At 44.0% G+C, this 21,696-nt stretch overlaps 3 protein-coding genes and 1 pseudogene across 7 annotated transcripts; 2 read left to right on the forward strand and 2 right to left on the reverse strand.

Moving 5' to 3' along the window:
* Positions 1 to 2,066: 2,066 nt before the first annotated feature.
* On the reverse strand, positions 2,067 to 2,507 carry LOC310787420 (mitochondrial fission 1 protein pseudogene; annotated as a pseudogene). Its single transcript has one exon. The product of its transcript is annotated as a mitochondrial fission 1 protein pseudogene (transcript).
* A 1,438-nt stretch (positions 2,508 to 3,945) lies between these two features.
* Positions 3,946 to 7,395, reverse strand: hmox1a (heme oxygenase 1a). 2 transcript variants are annotated; one of them, XM_083648511.1, is made up of 7 exons: positions 7,262 to 7,395; positions 5,710 to 5,863; positions 5,495 to 5,546; positions 5,238 to 5,349; positions 4,901 to 5,116; positions 4,530 to 4,802; positions 3,946 to 4,139 (listed from the first exon to the last, which is right to left on the reverse strand). In XM_083648511.1, the coding sequence occupies exons 3-7, from the start codon at positions 5,542 to 5,544 to the stop codon at positions 3,966 to 3,968; spliced, it is 825 nt and encodes a 274-aa protein (XP_083504637.1). In that variant the 5' UTR covers positions 5,545 to 5,546; positions 5,710 to 5,863; positions 7,262 to 7,395; the 3' UTR covers positions 3,946 to 3,965. The 2 variants fall into 2 exon arrangements, with proteins under 2 accessions (XP_083504637.1, XP_083504638.1); XM_083648512.1 differs by lacking the exon at positions 7,262 to 7,395 and adding an exon at positions 7,108 to 7,156.
* Positions 7,396 to 7,496: 101 nt separating this feature from the next.
* On the forward strand, positions 7,497 to 16,141 carry foxred2 (FAD-dependent oxidoreductase domain containing 2). 3 transcript variants are annotated; one of them, XM_083649748.1, is made up of 10 exons: positions 7,497 to 7,529; positions 9,004 to 9,221; positions 9,566 to 9,871; positions 10,335 to 10,586; positions 11,888 to 12,229; positions 12,836 to 13,002; positions 13,595 to 13,760; positions 14,305 to 14,531; positions 14,694 to 14,864; positions 15,627 to 16,141. In XM_083649748.1, exons 2-10 carry the CDS (start codon positions 9,007 to 9,009, stop codon positions 15,857 to 15,859), a joined length of 2,079 nt encoding a protein of 692 aa, XP_083505874.1. In that variant the 5' UTR covers positions 7,497 to 7,529; positions 9,004 to 9,006; the 3' UTR covers positions 15,860 to 16,141. The 3 variants fall into 3 exon arrangements, with proteins under 3 accessions (XP_083505874.1, XP_083505873.1, XP_083505875.1); XM_083649747.1 differs by lacking the exon at positions 7,497 to 7,529 and adding an exon at positions 8,290 to 8,413; XM_083649749.1 differs by lacking the exon at positions 7,497 to 7,529 and adding an exon at positions 8,290 to 8,413 and having other exon boundaries at positions 12,854 to 13,002.
* A 602-nt stretch (positions 16,142 to 16,743) lies between these two features.
* Positions 16,744 to 21,675, forward strand: ankrd54 (ankyrin repeat domain 54). The gene is made up of 8 exons (XM_083649756.1): positions 16,744 to 17,378; positions 17,664 to 17,711; positions 17,801 to 17,899; positions 19,612 to 19,683; positions 19,951 to 19,998; positions 20,688 to 20,812; positions 20,981 to 21,088; positions 21,286 to 21,675. The coding sequence occupies exons 1-8, from the start codon at positions 16,946 to 16,948 to the stop codon at positions 21,358 to 21,360; spliced, it is 1,008 nt and encodes a 335-aa protein (XP_083505882.1). The 5' UTR covers positions 16,744 to 16,945; the 3' UTR covers positions 21,361 to 21,675.
* The last annotated feature ends 21 nt before the right edge of the window (positions 21,676 to 21,696 follow it).

Raw genomic sequence — 21,696 nt, forward strand, 5'->3', positions numbered from 1 at the left:
ATGACATAGTCTTACTTGCTGCGCATGAAAATGACCTGCAGATCATGTTGAACATTGTTGCTGAATGGTGCTGGAAATGGAGACTTATGGTAAATCAAGACAAAACACAAATAGTACATTTTAGACCCACATCAAGGGAGAGGAGTCCTTTTGTATTTCATTTTGGTTCAGTAGTACTACGGATCACTATAAATATGTTGGCTTGATGCTGGACAAGCATTATGACCTTTAAGGAGGGAGTCAATGATCTGGCTCAATCAGCGGGCGGAGCATTGGGTTAAACCCAGTGGGTTTGGTACTGGACAAAGTTAAACACTGTGGTATTTAGTGGTAATCTGAGTTTTCATACTTACACACAATGGTATAACTCATGTGTCTGTCCTGTATTGGATTATGCTTCTGGTGTTTGGGGTTTCCATGAACACACAAGCTGTAAACTAAACTAAACTAAACTAAACTAAACTAAACTGTAAACTGTGCATCTCAGAGCCAGTTTTGGCCATTGGTGGTGATGTGGGATGGGAATCCCCAAGCATCAAACACAAAGGTCAAATGCTTGGACTTGGAATAGACTGGTGAGAATGTCTGATCAGAGACTCACTAAAAAGATATTTCATTGGGATATCGCCCATAGACATCCCTGGGCAAATTAATTGAAATCCCTATTTTATTCAAACAATTTGTCATTTATTTCATAGCAGGTTACTTTGTGACACCCGAGAGACTATATTATTTTGTATAAAGATAAATGCTCTGTTGACTTATGGTATAAACCAAAAACCATGAACCTATCATCTCATAAAAGACAGTTACTGTGTAGAAGAGCCCCTATGTGAAGTTTGATTTGACAAACAGACAAAAAAGATGTGCTCAGTTATGCTCTGGAACTTCCCTTAGCACTAGAGACTGGTGGTAGGTTTAATGCTACAAGTGAAGAAGATAGACTTTACTATGTGAATTAGGGGAAATTGAAAATCAGATTGAATTCTTGTTCTATTGTACTGCTTATGATGACAGAAGGGACATGTACTTTTTAGTAAAATGTCCTCTATTTATGTTGACTTTTTTGCGTTATGACAAACTTTAGTTGTGTTTAAAAAAGGGGGCCTTCCACACAGCAAATTTTATTGGTGCAAAGACAGAACTTTTTGTTTAGAAAGTGATGTTTGATCTGTACTGTTGTCTGAGCAGTACGCTGACTTGCGACTTGTTATTTTAAATGTACCTTTGTAGCGATGTTGTGTTGTTGTATTTTCATACAACAATACAACATAATTGTTTTATTGTATTGTTGTATTGTATTTTATGTGTGTGTGCGTGTGTCTTGTAAACCCATGAGGGTTGGGCACGTCATCGGTGAGTGATGTCATCCGTGATGATGTCATCAGTGAAGTCTCAAACAAAGTGATGTCATCAGTGAGTGATGCCATCAGTGATGTTACTGGAGAAATGCAGATGTTATCGGTGAAGATGTCATCAGTGATAATCAGTGATGTCACTCGAGCAATTGTGCTGTCATCGGTGACGATGTCATCAGTGGGTGATGTCATTGTGTATGCCGTGTGAAGCTAACACTTTGTAGTAACTTGCTATATCCATAGCTAAAGATTGCAGAGAAGCTACGCCATTGTTAGACCCTGTCTCTTTCCCCCCCAGCCTTTTATACAACCTAATTTGTTATGAAGGGGAGTGTGTCAGTCCTCCTTAAAGATATTTGTGGTCAGCAAAATGAAGACCCCCATCTCCATTGTTGTGAATTTTAACTATCTAGCTATCTACCAAATTTACCCATAAACTAAATGGCACAGTTGCCCTAGCCAGGGTAAACCCAGCATCCACATGTCTTCTATGTACTATCAGCCTTTCTTATTCAGCAGTATAGGATAACAGCTGACTGTATTTAAGCCCTGGCCTCTGTCTTGACCAGTTGAAGAAACATTGTACCAGCCTTAAGCTATACCCTGTATTCCTCCGCTTGCAAGCTACAATATATTAATCTGAGACAACCTCTGACTCCAGAATCCTTATTCAAGTATTTCACATCATCCATGTTAGGATTTCAATGCTCACTTCGACACCGCCAATCCGATGAGGCCCGCTACTACACCCAGACCAACCACGACGATCGCCATGCCAACCAAACCATCGTTCCTCAAAGCTTTGTCAATGAGCTTCTCCAGCTCCAAGGCCTGCTTGTTTCCCGGCTCATTCTTCAGCAGAGTCCGGTTGTACTTCAGGGCTTTCTCATACTCTTTGAGTCTGTAGTTGGCCACTGCCAGATAGAATAAGTAGCCTTGAGAGTCATCCTTCATTGCTTTCTGATCCTCCCATTCCAGCAGCACAGTTCCCTTCTTGATATCATCTGAGTACTTGCTCTTGATCAGACACCATGCATATTCAAACCGAGTGTCTTTGGAAACAAGGCCCTTCACCAGCTCAGCATTGTATTTCTTCTCCATTTTCAAAAGATCCTCAGGGGGTACCACATCACCCATGACAACATCCATTTTTGGAAACAGAGAAAGAAGTCTACCGTCCTACTTATAGCCTCTGCAGGGAATGATTTATGACATCACTGATGATGTCACAATGTTTATGACAGAAGTACCGGAATGTTCTGAGCATGCTCAGTTGTTTGTTTCTTTTTTAAGATGATTTTTGGGGCATTTTGCCTAGGACAGTAGGCGAAGAAAGGTGGCGAGAGAGAAAGAGGGGATGACATGCGACAAAGGCCCATGGGTCTGTCACGCGAAGGACTTCGGCACAAACCCGTGCTGTGAGCATGAACAATCAGTTGCGCTGGTTTTGTCTTCAGCACAGTCTATGGAGTCAGATCAGAACCATCACCCTGAAATCATCACTGTCATCATTAATTAGAGTTAAAAAGTATATTATATATAAAATTGTATAATGTGATTGTAACACTGACCCGCTGTATGCATTTTTTTAATTGTTATTTTGCCTTTATTTGATTGGACAGTAGGCAGACAGGGAGGTTTGGGAGAGAGAGAGTGGATGCATGCGGCAAAGGACCACAGGTTGGATTCGAACCTGGGTCGGCCACGTGAAGGACTAAGCGTTTGTGGTACGCTCTCTACCAGGTGAGCCACCGTGACACCCCAGAATGGTACTAATAATCAGAGGGTGGACATTGAGGTCATTCAACTTCTTAATTCAAATATGCGGCTGTAACGTATTAAATGGTGAACTAAAATCTACAAATCAAAAGGTCGAACATAATGAGGTAGGGTCCTCTTAAGTGCTTAGATATAAAATGCACCATGGCTGAGGCTGCATCATCTGTAGGCTACCTCTATTACACCTACTTTCTAGGGTGAAGAATGGAGCCCCTGCACCATGGATGCACCTTTTTGGGGGTTGTGATGTCAACTCATGCCACGTCATCCACCTCATCAGTGGTTATGACATCATCCTCAACGTCACTCAGTGTTTTCCAGTTGACCCTTTGCTCCGCTGCCCGCTGCCCGCTGACCTCGTCTCTGTCAGGGATTGGCTGTTTAGAGCGTAGCCCTACTGGTCATACCAGGCCTACTGTATATGTCTCTGTAAGATCTGCCTCCAAGAGCACAGATTCAGCATTCTGTATCTTTCTTGGGAAACACTTGTCGCCTACACACTTGTACTGGAAAACAGCTGAGTCATGAAAAGTTAGCACAATACTGGAAATCAACGCCTGTTTCTGGGAACCTATGGAGATACGAAAGATTCAATTTATTCAGTTATATTATGTTTGATACATACAAATAGGGCCATGATCTGGAGATAATGATTTCAGAGAAGTTTCCTGTGCAAACAGAGACTTTAAAACTGGTCACTATCTCAGGGTCATAAGAGAATTGAGGAAGTGCGTTTCCACACAGAGAGATGAGCTCACATAGTGCAACAAGAGAGTACAGTACCGATTAAAGGCATCAAGTAGTTTAATAGTATCATTTCCTCAACAGTTACAATGCATAGATTCCAATTCCAACAGTGGCCAGTGCAACACATATCCCCATGGTGAACTGCATGATGGGTGAAGATGGGAACATGGCGGCCGGGAAGTTGGCGATGTTGGCCTTTGGCTGGTCCACTGGTTCTGCTGTGACACTCAACATTTTCTGCAAGTCATCAAATACCTGTGGGAAATCCAAGGGATTAAAAAAAAACATGCTTACTCTGTATCCATTACCCATTCCCTGGACAGATTCACTTCCCCCATGCTATTTTCACTTTAAGATCTACGTTTGACAACTGTGGATATTATCATTCTTCATTGACACCACAGAGTCCATTGATACGGGATTATCAACATCTAAATCCACTCTTAAAGAAGGTGATTTGAACATCATCTTTCTCTTACATGCCTGTAGTACTTGGACCGAGTCACAGCAGACTTAGGAGCCAATATTCTCTGTGAGTCCAAGTAGTACTATAGGTTTTGTGTTATAGGTTTTGTGAGAGATTAATTATATATTGAAAATTGAAGAAATAACCCTGTATTAATCCTTATCTTCTCATTTTCTCACCTGGATGTTGAGCTCAAATGCTGAGACTGCCTCCTCCAGCACCGCCTCCCTCTCCTCCTCTGTTAGCTCAATGCTGTTCATCCGACTTCTGTACAGCTGTTTGAAGCGGTTGGGGCTGGTCACACCAGGGAACAGGAAGAATGAAATCCCCTCTTGTCCAGTGAGCCCCAGAGATTTCTGGGTAATTTTCCCCAACACTTGTCCTCCTGATAGGTCACCAAGATAACGAGTGTAGGCATGGGCCACCAATAGCGTTGGGTTCTCTCTGCCAATCTGAGAAAGAGAGATGTCAAGTTTAAGTGTGTGCATTTATGTAGAATTAATAGTAGGCCTACCATCAGTAGGCTACTGAGGTCTTCCTCGGCACTCACCTCTCGAAGCCTCTGTGCATATCTGTGTGTGGCTGAGGGAATGATTATTTTCTTCCTCCAGTCTGGGCCGAAGAAGTGCTCCAGATCGCTCTCCAGGGATTCGAGACGGGCTAGTTCCTGGGGGAAATATATTGGTGCAACGCCTGCATGTGAGGCGTTTTTGTCCAACTCCTCCTCCAGAGCTTTGTAGATCTCATAGAGGGAACACAGCAGGACCTGTCAAGGAAAGATGAGGCACACAGAGATCGCCTATAAATTATTTTGAAAATCTTCCGCCGACAAGACTGTTTCTCTATCTGTTTGTTTGTAGGTAAAGGAGGACATGAGTTGAACTTGCCTTGAACTGTGGCTGGGTGATCTGTCCCTTCTGGTAATTCAGCATCAACTGTGTGTTTTCAGCTCTGATGTGGCTGTCCTTAGTGACCGCCTTAATCAGCTCTGATAAATCACTGTGGACAGATGGCCAACACAATAAGCATATGATTATCTTGATAAAAAAAAAGCATCATAGCCTGAGAACACATAGCCTAACATTGACAGGTCTTAAAACCCAGATACTTCTGTATGGTGGACAATGGTTTTGAGTTACATTACCTGCCAGGTTTCTCTGTATCATATCTCCTTGCGCTCTTCATGGCCTCCATTCCTGCAGTCAGTTTTAAAGGCTTGATTACTATTAGCTTTAGGAAATCACATTTAATAATAATAACAACAACAACAATAAAGAAGTAACTAAGAGTAAAAGTAGCCCTAGTATCAGTTAATATAAGAACAAGTCGGTAACAATGCATACAAACACTTGTATTTACCTGCTGTGCTCAATTGGAGTGGTCTCTCCTTTATGTTTGTTGAAATCTTGTAATGACGGTCGCCTTCACTTCCTTCCTCAGAGAGTTAGCAGTATAGATGCCTCTCAGTTCAGTCTCTTCTCTTTTATACGTGCCTCTCTCTCTCCTATCATGGCTGCTGAATCAAATGGGAAGTGAGATTACTGACTCACATTAACATGACAACGCAAATATGCATGTGACACTGAGGAAATCTGTCCGAAAACATGAGAAAGCAGAAATCAAAAGCTGAGTCACACTAAGCTTCAGATTCGGGTCTGAGAGACGAAATCTCATCAAATGGTGGGTCTGTGGACCTATGGACTAGAGGCTCTTGATATGGAAAATGTTGAGAATCACTGTTCTATAGTGTTAGGTTATATGTGTGTTGTAACATGCCTATTCCTTTTGACCCAGTTAGTGTTGTGTAACAGGGGGTTTCAAAATCTTTAGACTGTGAGCATCCCCCAGACAAACCTTGGAAAAATTCTCAATTCGGATGCCTATGGGATCATGATTATGTAATTTGAGCCATAGGCACTCAGCAATTGAGTCAAGATAGCCTGATATTGCAGTTTGACACACATCAGACTAGGCTACACCAAATACATAAAAAGGTCTGTCTGAAGGCATGTGTTTGTTTCTGACTCTGGGAAAGTACGGAAAACAGTAAAATTACCCAAAGCTAATTGTATCTCTGAACTATTTTTTTAACCAAATCCCACACATTTGGGCTATTCTATCAGCTCTCCTTTTAATAATTAATGTAGGTACTATTGTCACTTCCATTCACTGAGCCTCCCCTGAAACTGCTTGGAGCCCCCCCTGGGGGAGGCCCACCTCCCACTTTGAAAACCTCTGCTTGGTGTTATACAAGTTAATTGTATATTCTATTTCTATTCTATAGACCCCTTATACAGCTTGTCAACATTGAGCTGCGCGCGCAACGTGTAGGCAGAAAGCAGTAAGCTTTGCATAGACAGACAGCGAAAACTCTGTCAAAGCCCCGCTGTCAGGACTGCTCTATGCCCATCTGCAACACACAGTTATATTTTAGTTTTAAAATGCAGTTCTCGGCTTACTACCACAGCTTATCGCCTGGTGATAAGCAATGTTATGCATCGAAATTAACGTTGTTTAATGGGACATGTCTTACAGACCCATACGCACTGGCGCTGTCAATTGGCCAAGCCTAGTGGCCGGCAATACATATCGTGCATTCCTTTATAACTGGGGATAGCGTAGATAATTATTCTGTAACTTGCAAAGATATATTGTTATGTTGATAATGCACACAATTCAATGACATTATGTAACGTTACTTGGTCGTTAACTAACCGAGCGATGTGGCTGAGCAGCCTACAGCTACAGGCAGCTTACCTGATTATGAAGAGCACTACAAAGTCGGGCATTTTTAATGATGTCCTCGTTCCAATCAGTTCAACTTAATAATGACATTATTTAACGTTACTTGGTCGTTAACTAACCTAGCGATGTGGCTGAGCAGCCTACAGTTTCAGTTCAGGCAGCTTACCTGATTATGAAGAGCACTGCAAAGTCGGGCATTTTTAACGATTTCCTCTTTCGGCTTGCAACCAAAGACACCTACGGTTAGCATTAAAAGCAGTATGAGTTGACGGGATTCGGTAAAACTTTACTCCTTGCTTTGTTGATAGTGTAACAGACTGTGTTGTGTTGTGTTCTATTGCGTGTGTGCGAGGCTAACCGTAGGTGTCTTTGGTTGCAAGCCGAAAGAGGAAATCGTTAAAAATGCCCGACTTTGCAGTGCTCTTCATAATCAGGTAAGCTGCCTAAACTGAAACTAGGCTGCTCAGCCACATCGCTAGGTTAGTTAACGACCAAGTAACGTTAAATAATGTCATTATTAAGTTGAACTGATTGGAAAGAGGACATCATTAAAAATGCCCGACTTTGTAGTGCTCTTCATAATCAGGTAAGCTGCCTGTAGCTGTAGGCTGCTCAGCCACATCGCTCGGTTAGTTAACGACCAAGTAACGTTACATAATGTCATTGAATTGTGTGCATTATCAACATAACAATATATCTTTGCAAGTTACAGAATAATTATCTACGCTATCCCCAGTTATAAAGGAATGCACGATATGTATTGCCGGCCACTAGGCTTGGCCAATTGACAGCGCCAGTGCGTATGGGTCTGTAAGACATGTCCCATTAAACAACGTTAATTTCGATGCATAACATTGCTTATCACCAGGCGATAAGCTGTGGTAGTAAGCCGAGAACTGCATTTTAAAACTAAAATATAACTGTGTGTTGCAGATGGGCATAGAGCAGTCCTGACAGCGGGGCTTTGACAGAGTTTTCGCTGTCTGTCTATGCAAAGCTTACTGCTTTCTGCCTACACGTTGCGCGCGCAGCTTGCTTTGTTGTCATTGTGACGTAGGCGTATAAGGGGTCTATTCTATTCTAATCACGCCCCCTTTCTACACGCAGCCCTCCATTGGTCTGTCTTGATCCAAGGGGTGGAAGTCTGGGAAGTAGCCTGTGCTAGTCGGTGCTAGTGGATTTGCACTCGGGGGGCAGTCACACACAAACTCGTTATGAAATGTAACCAGCTGTCATCATGTAGCCACTAGCTTTCATGGCAAGTTTGCTAAATGCTAAACCGCGGATTTTGCGTGCGAGGGATCGACTGACATAAAGGGTAAGGTACCTGTTTACAGCTTTGGTCTGCAAATAATAATCTATTTGCACACCGCACATCTGGTTCAGCCAGCGAGCGATGGCAGCCGCCGCATCCTCGGAGTTATACACAGGCGCAAGTTTCATGGACAGCAGGCCCTGCCGTGTTTTTCACAATGTTTTCACCCGTTTCGAGTCGTTATAGTTTTGATGTCATAATGATTTTGTGTTAGATTTTTCTATGTATATTCCTTCATAACCTAACGTTAGGCCTACACGATGTATTGAATGTTGCCTATAATCCAAATCATATGGATCAATTTGTCAATATCGCTGTGCTTACACATGTAACAGAAAATCTGACGTTTACTGCGTTGTCTTTATGCCATTGGCTCCAAATACAACAGGGTTCTATAATGTTGTTAGCTGCAATCCTTTAGACAGGACAGTCATGCTGTTAGAGGCAAATACAAAGTCCAAGTCCTGCAGTTTCATGCTACCCAAATGTTCTGTTTCTGAATGGATTGTGAATGTTGGGATAAGCATGAAGTAATTATAAACTTCATAGAACTCCTAAAGAAAATGTTTCCTCGGCCACTGTGTCTTGGGCAGGTTATGGATTCCAGCCTGCCTCGTCTCCTCCTCTGCATCCTGATCGGCCTTGTCCACTGCTCTTATGCCAACCATCACCACAACATCACTCGTCACCATGACTACTGCGTGCTCGGAGCCGGGCCAGGCGGTCTGCAGATGGGACACTTCCTCTCCAAAGCTAAGAGAGACTACGTCATCTTGGAGAGGAACTTGGGCCCGGGCAGCTTCTTTAACATGTGGGTTAACCTTGTTGTCATGCATCACTTCAAATCAAAGATGTCCTATTTGGACGTCCAGGTAGTGCAGCTGTACATTCCCTGTCTACCTACACGAGGGTTGCAGGTTCGAGCCCCCATCTTACCTCCGGCTTGGTCAGATGCCCATACAGGTGCAATTGTCCGTGTCTGCGAGTGGGAAGTCAGATTAAAGGTATGTGTCCTGGTTGCTGCACTAGTGGCTTCTCTCTAAGTCTACTACAACTCTCCCTAGATCGGCAGAGGGGGTGGAGCAACGACCGGGACAGCAGGGGGCAGAAGAACTTATGGGGACGACAAATCCTCTTTGTGTTCTGTGTGTCCAGCTATCCCAGGCACAGGAAGCTCATCAGCATCAACAAGATCTACACAGGGAGGCGGAACCGCGAGTTCAACCTGCGACACGACTGGAACTCGCTGCTGAGCGACAGGCCGGACCTCCTGTTCCAGCGGGTGAGCCGGGAGCTGTACCCACCCGCCGACGCCTACCCCCTCTACCTGGCTCTGTTCGTGCACGAGCTGGGGCTGAAGGTGCGCTACGGTGTGGACGTCGGAAAGGTCCGGGCGGCGCAGTCAGCCGCAGGCAGGCGCTACATACTGAGCGATCAGCATGGGCTGGAGCATACGTGCAGGTATTTAGCATAATACTGCACCTGAGATTAGGGATGCACAATATTGGATTTTTTTTGCTGATATCTGATATGCTATTTTCCAACTCTTTTGGCCGATTGCCAATGCTGATACCAATACAGTATATGCGAGCATTTTCCCCGACACCTAATTTCAGAGAACATCAAGTCTCTCCTGTAGTGGAATTAACACATTATGCCTCTGCTCTATCGTGATGGCCCACTGGCAGATGCAGACATAAATACAATGCTTTTCAAAATGTACACATTCAAAATAAGAAAACTACTTCGTCAAGCATTGAGCATTTTGGTATAATTAAAGCGGCATAATCGTCAGAAATGTTCGTTTCGCCTTTATTGGCCGATACCGATGACTGTGCCGATATCATTGTGCATCTCTACCTGAGATAGAAACTAAAGGAAACATTCTAGGAAGATGGAAGTAACTACCCCCCTTCCCCCCCAGGGTCCTCCTGGTGTCCACTGGTTTGTGGGACCCTCAGAAGGTTCAGTTTGTGGGTTCTGACCTGGTGGAGGGCTACGAGTCCATCTCGGTCAACCCGGAGGACTACAAGGACCAGGCCGTGCTCATTCTGGGCAAGGGGAACTCCGCCTTCGAAACCGCCCAGAGCATCTTGGGACGAGCGAGTCGAGTGCACCTCTACAGTCCCAGCCCCGTGCGACTGGCTTGGCAAACACACTACGTCGGAGATCTCAGGTACTGTTAGGGGACATTCACACCAAAAGCGTTTTTTTCAGTCAGAACGCTATGAAAATCATGTTGAGAGCGCTTCCATTGTGCACAAAACACAGCGCACGGAGCGTTTTTTTTTGTGCTCCGTTTGTTTCCCCCTGTAGTCGCGTGCAGTACAGATCAGAACACAACGACCATACGGACGGTAGCCAGCTAGTTTTGTCTGTTTGATGTTCTTCACTGTCAACATGAAAGCCAGATTATTGCCAATGCTGGCAGCAGCGGAGGTTGAAAATCCCTCGGGAGGAGAAAAGGTAGGAAGAGCGAAAAAGACGTGCAGGGCGCTTTTCCTCTAATGTTCAACTTTTTTCAGCTTTAAAACGCCCACAGCGCTCCTCCAAAAACAACAGACGCCACCAGCGTTTAAACGCCAGGTGCGTTCATTAAAAGAGGAGCACGTTTAGCGCGTCCTTACATAGAGAATGAATTGCAGAAAGACGCTGGCAGCTCCAAAAACGCTTTTGGTCTGAATGTCCCCTTAGTGATGGAGTTATTACTAGGGATGGAATGATACGTGATATAGTTAGTGTTATACAACCAATGTCAATCAATAGTGCTGTGGCAATAAAGTGACAGAATTATGTTTATTTCTCAGCCACAAATCCAATTTCTAGTAATGGCATTGGCTTGCTAGAATGTAAACAATTAAAAAATGTCATGTAACACTTTATAATAATCATAATTAATAAATGGTAAATTGATAGTTAATTCAACTTTAGTTAAGGTATTTTACTTTTAACAAACAATGAGATGATAATTAATCATGTTTAAACAGTATTTATTATCCATGTGCAAAGTATTATAAACATCAGTTGCAACTTTATAATAGCCATCCAAGTAATGTTTATAGATCTGTCCTCCTGGGGGAGAGAGAGGGGACACAGGGATAAAATCATTTTTTAAATAGAAAATCATTCTTAGATCAATATTTTGTGTCAAATGATTGATTTCTTTAGTAAGTAGCCGTGTAATAAGCGGGATAATACAGCGAGCCAGCTGGTCATTATTGGAAAATAAACCCCTTCAGGCTGATTCGGCTGATCACACTGTCAGGATTTATTTTCCAATCATCGCTGTACATTATCCCTTACATATAGAATTTCGATATATCTCCCATCTCTAGTTATTACTCATCTTTTATTTTCCTGTGACAGATTTTGATTTACCACCTCCTCCGTGCTTTGCATGCGTCGGCTGCTCTAATTGTCCTGTGCTGGTGCTTGTCAGCTTTTCAGCGTTTGTCAAATTGACCTACTTTCTTTCAGAGCTGTGAACAATGAGCTGCTGGACACGTACCAGCTGAAGTCCCTGGATGGGTTGGTGGAGGGGGGCCTGGAGGACATCGCTGTGGTGCGACAAAAGGAGGATGAGAGGAGGAAGAGACGGGGCAGAAAGCAGAGCGAGGCGAGGCCTGGCGCCGAGCGGAGGAGAGGCCAGCTGTATCTGACCCTGGCCGAGCTCCTGGACAGCAAGGAAGGGAGGAATGGCTCGGGAGTGACAGCCACCAGCCTGCCAGCGTATCACAATGACAACTTCTCTCTGCGGCAGCCCTACGACCGCGTGATTCGCTGCCTGGGCTTCCGCTTCAACTTCAGCATATTTGATGGGTATGGCTTAACACTGCTTATTAGTATTGTATTCAGGGTTCCTACCCAGGTATTGAAAGTCTGGAAAAGTATTAAAAATTAATTTGATCATTTGAATAGTTTGGAAATTTGAAAAAATGTCTGGAAAAGTATGGAAAATGTTGTGGTTCAGGTACGATACACACATAATTCTAGCTTTTATGTTGTTGTAGACCCACTTGCATCCCACAGTTTTTGTTGACGTGAAAAATAATGTTCAGATAGAGGGATGCTCTTACCAAATATCCACCCAAATCACATCCATTCAAGAATATATATATGGTCTGCCTGGAAAATACAGAATTTTACATTGGAAAGCATGTAATAGTAACCCTGTATATTGTGTCTACATCCACATAGAGTGATAAGTTATGTAGTAATGCTCTTCTGTATGGTTTGAAGAGTCCTGTCTATGAGTCACATTATATTTCCAAAGTGTTTTCCTCAGCTATTATCTGTTGGCTATGTGGCCTTTAGCTCCTATTCAGTGGAAGTAGTTTCTCCTTTATCATATCGGTATCAGTAAAGCCCATGCTGTTTCATTTAGATACTGTTCACATTTCCTAATAATGCTGATAATCTCTCAAGCTCTGCCCGCCCACCCAGCAGTAAGGGTGCTAGAAGTCGGTTGCCGGGGGTGACAGCCTGGTATGAGGGGCGGGGCACCCCTGGGCTGTTTGTGCTGGGGACCGCTGCCCACTCCAGAGACTACCGCTCGTCTGCTGGAGGCTTCATCCACGGCTTCCGTTACACAGGTGAAGCAAAAAATAATAATCCTTATTATAAAAGGGAGCATGTGGGCAATCTGTTTGTTTCAAGAATTTTGGCCGGCCACAGCTATGCCGTTTTACGTGCAATCAGGCTGAAACTTTCAGGAAGTGTAAAGAGCACCCGTGCGGGTGACCTGACAGAGCTGGATTTTTTTATTTGGTAATTGCCCTAATTACCTAATGATGTGATTGTCATCAGTGATGTCATCAGTAATGATGTCGTCAGTGATGTCATCCTTCCTGGCTGAGGCTATATTATAAGTTCAGTGATGATGTCATCAGTGATGATGTCGTCAGTGATGTCATCCATGATGATGTCATCAGTGATGTCATACAGCAGGCGAGGCCGCGTGTGTGACGTGCAGTGGGCGAACTGCAGGTCAGGGCGGGCGAGCCTAGGAATCGAGCGTGCGTAGCGCGCAAGATGCCTACTGCGTAGTAATATAAAAAAAGGTAAAAATAAAAACAATGTACAGTACAGACATGGCAACCCTTACTTTTCTACAGCTTGTCTTCTGTAATCATAAGTGTCGTGCTGCTAATAAGTTAATTATCTACATGAATTTTCTGCACACAGTGCGAGCTGTTCATCGTGTACTTGAGCATCGTTACCATAGCAACCCGTGGCCATCCACAAAACTGTTGACAACTCAGCTGCAGTCCTGGATTCTGAAGCGGGTCAACGAGGCCTCCGGGCCATACCAAATGTTTGGGGTTCTTGGTGATGTCATACTTCTTCAAGGGTAAGTGGATGATGTTTGACATCTCTGCTAATCCCGCAAACACATATTTTATTGTAATCAAATGGGTAATGTGATGTACAGTAATTGTTTTTACGTTGCTCATCAGTGAGCAATCTACACAGGATACGTCTATCACAATATTTCAGCCTACACTTTTTTTTAACACAGAAAATAATATTCAATGCACACAACTCAAATGGATCGCCTTCACAGCAACACAGCAAGAGATGGAAGGGGTATTGGTTTGTTTTTGTCAAATTCTTTTGCATTATCTTGCAAAGTATACTTTACAACAAGCACAGACTGCCGATCCAGGCTTTAATAAAACTGCGACAGTAACTTATTTATCCTGTAACTATTACTCGCTACAAGTACCAATGCCCTGTTCATCACAAATAATGTTCCACACGGGACTAAAATCACTGAATTATGTTGCTGAAAATGACATTGCCTGACCTCTTCCAGTAAAGTAATTCTGTCTGGACAACAAAGCTCTTTATGTTCATCACATCTCTGGTGCCTTCTTCTCTCCCTGACTCTTAAGCTCTCGCTGTGAGTACTTGGAGGAGTTTCCCGTCCAGGCCTTGCCTCAGCTGTCTTCTCTCTCGGGCCATGAGGTCTCCAAACACGGGCTGCTGGTTCTAGTCCTGCAGTACGGGCTGAACCGCACCGACTCTCTGGGCCCTGGCAGGGCAGAGTCAGAGTGGACCCGCGCCTGGAAGTCCAACTTCCTGCACCCTGTTCTGTACTTCTATGACACACTTCCTACTGGTGAGGAGGGAAGCTTTTTGCCTTTAAAAAATGTATACACTTTTTAAGAAAACATCACTGCATTTTTAGTAGTGATGCTTCAGTGAAAAATGCACAGTCAAAATAATCCAATTTCAAAATAATCAGTGGTCTTTTTTTTTTAATGTGTTTTATTTTCCCCAGAGAGAGACATGAGGCACCGTCCCTCTGGTTGGCCATTGCCACGGCCCAAGGCAGTTCATCACATGATTGAGGACTTCCTGACAGAGTGGGACGGTCCCATATCTCACAGCCAGCCACTGCGACGCTTCCTGGAGCACTGTGTCCACACTGACCTCAGGGCCTTCTATGCAGGTACAGTAGTGCAGCATGTTTCCAGCTGATATGTGACTAGGCCCGCAGTACACGTCACCAAGTTTATATGTGGCAGTATTGCCAGGGTAAATAGCATAAGAAGACAAGCACATCACAATTCCCATTTAGTATTGTCAGGGTAGACATGCCACTTTGAAACATTGTTTAATTTCATATAAACATTTACATCCTACCAAACCACTGACCTTATTCCACCCTCAGCTCAGATGCTGTTAACCTGACGCTACCAGATGGTTGGTTTCCACATAGCCATCTGGGAACGAGTCGCCTGGGGGGCCCTTTCTAAAGGCAGGCACTTTCAAAAAATACCTGGCATGTGATTGGATGAACCATCTGTCTATCATGTCACCCCGGCCTCGTTCTCACTGGCGTCACTCACACCTAAAGCCCGCCCGTAGCTGCCTCGTAGGATGCTGATTGGTGCGGACCACTGGGCATTTGGATTCATACCAATAGAGTGGAGCGTGGCAAGATGGATTTGTTGTGTGGTCTTGATCTCATGATCTCACGCGAATCCAGCTGCCTCGCAAGGTTAAGATACCATATGTCTGTGATATTCAATGCATTTCAGGAGTTATTTGGAATGGACTTTGACTTTGTATTGCCAATAGCTTTTTTTAATATAGTTTGTAAGTGTTTTAGTGTGGATTTTGCCTTGAAACATGTACAGTAAGCTATTTCCACTCCTAGTACAAAGCAAATCATGATGTAACTCGACCCGTGTTTTTCTCTGTCTCGTAGAATCATGTTTCCGCTTATCCCTCACCCACCGCAAGCCGCCTCTGTTCTGTCGCCAAGGATACTTGAAGAAGCAGGGGGTTGTTGGCACCAGCCAGCTGTGGCAGCACGCCCGGGACGCTGGGCTGATGCCTGCTGAGCAGGACCCCCACGCATCAGAGGACGACCCCGCCTTCCCCCATTACTTGACACGAGCCACAGCCTCCATGTCTTCAGGACTGAAACTTGACTTCTGATTGTTTTACTTGAAGCTATGCCTGTGACACTTTCTGGGTCCCTCAGACTCTCTACCTCCATCACGCTTATGCATAATTCCCTCTATGGAAAGGTACCTTGTCCCTTGAACGCTCATCAACAAATATTTGTCTGTTACATCAAATCAAAGTGTGCCATTTTTATAAGATGAAATGTGAATGTTTATGTATGTATACTATGCTGTATAGGTGGAGGGTATGGTGGGTTTTCATGATATGAAATTCTATTGATTATGCAGTATTTATTTTTTTATACAATGTATAGTGACTAAAATTTACTTTTGCTGTTAAAACACATTAAAGAGAGACAAAATTATACTGTGTATTTTTCCTCTTCAGTTTTAAAATATATAAATATGATTGATGAATGATTTCTACAATACGCATGTGCAGAGTAGTGTCCTCTAGAGAGAGAGTGGCGTCAGCGGAGGACCAAAATGCAAGAATCATTAGCCAATGAACAGCCAGGAATGGGTCTCGCGCTACTTTTGCATGCTAAAATAAAGCAGATAATGTACAATTTGATTCATTTCAAGGGATGAAAAACCCTTTCAAAGTACAACACTGTCTATTTTGATGCAACTCGACAGTGCTGCTTTTTTTACTGAAGAGTTCCACTTTCTACTTCCTGGAAAAAAACTGGTCCATTGGAGTGAATGGAGATGTCAGAACTCTTCTATTATACGGCTCTGGTGCAGAGTAAACACTGGTTCAGCATCTGATCTGATTGGCCGCCTGGTTGCCTCGATCCGATTGGACGAGAGGCAGATGAACAACGCGGAATCTGATTGGTCGTTTCTGTGTGCAGACTGTTGACTGTACAATGGGTGTGCCTGTTACTACTTTTACTCGATGAAATGGAAAATGTGAAATAGGGGACATTTTGGCTTTTTGAGGTAGCTCTCTGGAAGTATTTAAATTATCCAGGATGGTAAGGCGGTGAAGGGGGCTTCTGTGTTTTGACGTGCCATGCCTCTAACGGAGGAAATGCTATATTCAAAGTTAACTCCCGATAGCAATGACGATTTTATTTCCTTTTCGCCTTGGCAAGAGTAGGAACCATATGTAATGAGCTTCGTTCAAAACCACAGCAGCCTCCATGGTACGGTAAATATGGACGGGTGGAGCCCAATCGTTGCGACAGCCTCGGACAATGATCGCTCCAGCTCCGAGGGCGAGTACACGGTGGAGCCCGCACCCCAGGGCGAAGCCCCGGGGAGGGACAGCGCGGAACAGAAGGCTGCAGCCGCGGAGAGGATGGGCGGGGGCACCGGGGTCGGGTTCGGGATAAGCGGGATAGGGGAGGGCAGCGTGGTGCTGGGTCGAGCCGGGGCCAGAGACGACCAGGAGCTGCGGTACCTGCACCTGCTGTGGGAACCGGGTCGGCCTGAGCTTGGCGCCGGAGGGGTGGCGAGCAAGCTGGGCAAGATGACCGGGAGCAGAGCGAGGCGACACGGCAGAGCTGTGCGAAGTGTTGACCCCATTGGGAAAGATATTTATGGTAAGGAAAACTGTTTGCATGTGACACAGGAAGCTACATGATCGCAAAAAGGAAGAAAAAAAACGTGTGTGTGTGTGTGTGTGTGTGTGTGTGTGTGTGTGTGTGTGTGTGTGTGTGTGTGTGAGAGAGAGAGAGAGAGAGAGAGAAGTGTAGCACCATTTAAATACAGCAACAAACCAGTTGCTAGTCATGAAAGTGCACATTGAACGTCTGTTCTGATGCCATACAAATTGAGCCCTTCACAAGTCATAATATACCTTTACCTTACATTTCTCACCTCTGCAGCTGTGAAAAGACTGAGAGAAGCAGCAAATGGCAATGACATTGACACAGGTAAGAACCATGAAGTGACAGAGTGACATGTGAGTACTGAGTAATGTGAAGACCTGTGTGGATGATGGAGATTGATGCTGTTTTCCCAGTGCGAAAGCTCCTGCAGGACGACATAGACCCCTGTGCAGCAGATGACAAGGGACGGACGGCCCTCCACTTCTCCTCCTGCAACGGCAATGAGAGCATAGGTAGCTGTACACAGCTGATTCCTTTGATAGTTTGTACCTTATATTGCACTAGGCCGCTGCACTGCCTCGTACGTAGCTCACTTGCTCTTATGACATCACTGATGACCACTGCGTGTCGTGGCCTCGCCTGCTCTATGACATCGTAATTAGGGCAATCACCTGATTAAAAAATCCGCCTCCGTCAGGTCACCCGCACAGCCCAGGGGCGGAAGCCATCGTCTGGTTCCTCCCGATTCGACCTACTTATACTCCCATCACTTATATAGCCTCACACTGATGACATCATCACGGATGACATCATCATTGAACTATAGCCTCAGCCTTAGGGCAATTAATCTGCCCTAATTAAAAAAAAATCTGGCTCTGTCAGGTCACCCACATGGGTGCCTTTTACACACCCTGAAGGTTTCAGCCCGATTGCACGTAAAACGCCATAGCTGTGGCCGAACACAGAACTTGAAACAAACTATAAACATTTCCCACATACTCAATTTATATATATAGATAGATTGTCAGGGTCTGTTCAGTAAGAGAGCATCTTGTACAACATTATACAAGGAACAACATTTTACAGTGATGCTGTTGCTATAATGTCATAACAGCCTAATAGGAAATCATGTCATCCATGCAGCAGGTTGGCATAGTGATTCGAGCAGTGGTTCTCAAACTTTCACGTAAAGGACCCCTAAACTGACACAAATTGGACCACAGACCCCCATTTGATAAGATTTTGTCCCACTTTTACATTTAGATGTTTTATTATAGAAAGTATATGACACCCATGACCAAAATAGTCATACATTCTGTCATTGTGTTACTTATGGATGGAAAACAAATTATTCCACTTCTTGCTGGGGACTCCCTGGGACCCCTGAGGGGTCCCCGGACCCCACTTTGAGAACCAGTGCCTTAGAGCATCTTTCAAACGGAGGACAACAGTTCAAGTAACATGTGTCAGCAAGCATCCGTCCTGATGAATCTCCTCTCTCTCCTGCTCTGTAGGTGACCCTGCAATCTGACCTACATTAAATAATAATAATAATAAATGCCTTGCCTATTCATAATATTCTGTTACATCATCACACGGCCATCTTGGTAGGACAATAACAGGTCATTCAATTAACAGGTGATTACAAACAAATGACAAAAACAGCCAATGAGCTATGTGCTTTCAGCCGTAGATAAGTTCACTTACCTCGGGAGTACTTTATCTCGTGCTGTGCACATAGATGATGAAGTTAACATCAGGGTTGCCAAGGCTAGTGCAGCTTTTGGACGTCTACGTGACTCAGTATGGGAGAGAAATGGCATCAAGCAGGAGACGAAACTGCAAGGTCTACCAGGCTGTCATATTACCAACTCTCCTGTATGGGTGCAAAGCCTGGACAGTCTACCAGCGCCATGCCAGCCAAGCGACTTACAATAAGTCCATTTTGTCAACAGTATTCAAATCAACTGTATCAGTCTTTATCAGCTGAGATTGTAATAATAAGTAGCATTTGTAGAATCATTTTTTTTTATTCCAGTTGTTAGTATTGTATTGTTGTCCATTGCAATTGTTCTTTACCAGGAGGCATGCAATTACGATATTCATAAACACATTTTCTACAGTTGAATCTTTTGTATGCAGCTCTGGGTTTGAGTATCAGTTACTTTTTACAGTACATTTTTAACAGCTGCAATGTCCTCTTTGTCCCTCATTGTGGCTGCAGTGCAACTGCTTCTGAGCTATGGCGCTGACCCCAACCAGCGGGACGGTCTTGGGAATACCCCTCTCCATCTGGGTAAGACAGCACAACATGTGACATCTGTAGCATTGAGGTCAGTCATGCACATCACTGTGGTTTCACTCTGACACACACTGCAGCTGCTGCACAGTCGCACCTGTTAATGCAAACAGTTACGTGACAGAATGACACATGGTAAAGTGGCAGTGTGATTTTCTTCTGTGCGTCGGCTGCATCCTGATCGCATTGCGGGAGCTTTACGACAGCTTTGTGAATGTGTTTTTTTGCGTTGTAACATGTCCATTCCGTCCTGTGTGTCCGCAGCGGCCTGTACCAACCACGTGCCTGTAATCACCACATTGCTGAGAGGAGGTGAGAAGCCAGGAGGACACTGTTGTAGAGGTGTTGAATTCTGTGTGTACACAATTATATATAAGATAGTTATTGCAACATAATATGTATGTATGTATTATCGCAAAATAGATCTTGATTGCCCAGCAGGGGATTATTTTTGAATGAAGATTGGCTCCTTGTATATTATCCTGCTTATTACATGGCTACTAACCAAAAGCAATTATCAGTTTGTCATGAGATGTTGACTAAAATGATTTTATTACTAGCTTAGATAATTGACAAGATTCAAAACCCCAAAAGTTCAGCACTACATCCACATCATGATAGCATGACTAGCATCCATGGGCTTCATTGTAAGCATGCATTCATTGTAAACAAATATGGTAAGACGGCTGTTTAGCCTTTCACCAGCAATCAAAGGTTTTGTGCTTTCGGTATTGGAAAAATTCTTGTTTCTAACCTCGATTAGCTGGACGTTTGTCTGCAGTAACCAAAAGTGTGATGTATTTTTGGCACAAGGTGTCGCTAGTTAATTTGATTTGGACTTCTTGCCCTTGGTGGAGTCATATGGTTATATGTGAAATAACACCAGACTGTTATTCAGAAGAAGACTTGAGGAAGCCTTCACATTCCAATTAGAACTGAGTATTAAAAAGCAGTGTAATAAGCATTTATAACATTCTGATGATGTTGATGTTTCTGTTCAGGAGCGCGTGTGGACGCCCTAGACCGAGCAGGCAGGACCCCTCTACACCTGGCCCGCTCCAAGCTCAACATTCTGCAGGAGGGAGACTCACGCAGCCTAGAAACCCTGAGAGGGGAAGTGACACAGGTACTGCAGAGGGAGTTTATTGACTCGGCTGACCTCACCAATCATGACTTGGTGTTTTTTGTACAGATAAATTCTGATGATCTTGGCAGGATTGTTTCTGCCTTCCCTAATTTTCAGGATGCTAGTAGGAACTTGCTAATATTCTCTACATCTACCCTACCTTTACAGATTATTCAAATGCTGAGGGAGTACCTGAACCTGATGGGCCAGAGTGAGGCTAGAGAGAGGCTGGAGCACATTTCAACACAGCTGCAACACACACGCACCAAAGAACAGGTGAGACCAGACATATACTGTAGGCCTACTAACTGAATGCTCCTCAACTTCACATGCACCAATTGCAAACCTGTGTTTTTTCTTCTTCCTGTAAATAGATTGAGACGTGTCAGTCCCTGAATTGCACATAATGTTAGTAGTTTACTGCATATGTATATGTATGTGTTTTACACTAATTTGTGTTTGTTTGTTTTCAGGTGGATGAGGTGACTGACTTGTTGGCCAGCTTCACATCACTCAGTCTACAGAAGCAGAATTTGGGGGATAGGTAGACGGGGTAGAGGCGCGCGCGCCTGCGTGTGTGTGTGTGTGTGTGTGTGTGTGTGTGTATGTGTGTGTGTGTGGTGAGAGTCACAGCTGTCTGTGCTGACATGTTCTCTTTTTGCCAATGATTATGAGCTATGTTTTGTGGAGAAGATTAAAAACATTATCATGAAAATCACTCAATACATTTTGACTGTTGTATCAAATTCCTTCTCAACCACATCTTTATATCACCCTGCCCTTTCTCTTGCATTGCATGTTGTGTTTATATTGTGGACTGTATTGTAAAATGGATTTGGGTTATTGTTGTAAATGGTTATATCTGAAATGAAGCAATCATTTAA

The sequence above is a fragment of the Poromitra crassiceps genome, assembly GCF_964638095.1.
Source record: "Poromitra crassiceps genome assembly, chromosome: 13".
NCBI lineage: Eukaryota > Metazoa > Chordata > Actinopteri > Beryciformes > Melamphaidae > Poromitra > Poromitra crassiceps.

Coding starts and splice junctions, on each gene's coding strand:
- foxred2 (XM_083649748.1), top strand. CDS start 9,007: ATGGATTCCAGCCTGCCTCGTCTCCTCCTCTGCATCCTGATCGGCCTT. Junction 9,872..10,334: donor GGGCTGGAGCATACGTGCAG/GTATTTAGCATA, acceptor CTTCCCCCCCAG/GGTCCTCCTGGTGTCCACTG. Junction 13,003..13,594: donor CCACGGCTTCCGTTACACAG/GTGAAGCAAAAA, acceptor TTCTGCACACAG/TGCGAGCTGTTCATCGTGTA.
- hmox1a (XM_083648511.1), bottom strand. CDS start 5,544: ATGGAGGCCATGAAGAGCGCAAGGAGATATGATACAGAGAAACCTGGC. Junction 4,803..4,900: donor ATGCACAGAGGCTTCGAGAG/GTGAGTGCCGAG, acceptor TCTCTTTCTCAG/ATTGGCAGAGAGAACCCAAC. Junction 4,140..4,529: donor CATTTGAGCTCAACATCCAG/GTGAGAAAATGA, acceptor GATTTCCCACAG/GTATTTGATGACTTGCAGAA.
- ankrd54 (XM_083649756.1), top strand. CDS start 16,946: ATGAGCTTCGTTCAAAACCACAGCAGCCTCCATGGTACGGTAAATATG. Junction 17,712..17,800: donor TGGCAATGACATTGACACAG/GTAAGAACCATG, acceptor CTGTTTTCCCAG/TGCGAAAGCTCCTGCAGGAC. Junction 19,684..19,950: donor GAATACCCCTCTCCATCTGG/GTAAGACAGCAC, acceptor GTGTGTCCGCAG/CGGCCTGTACCAACCACGTG.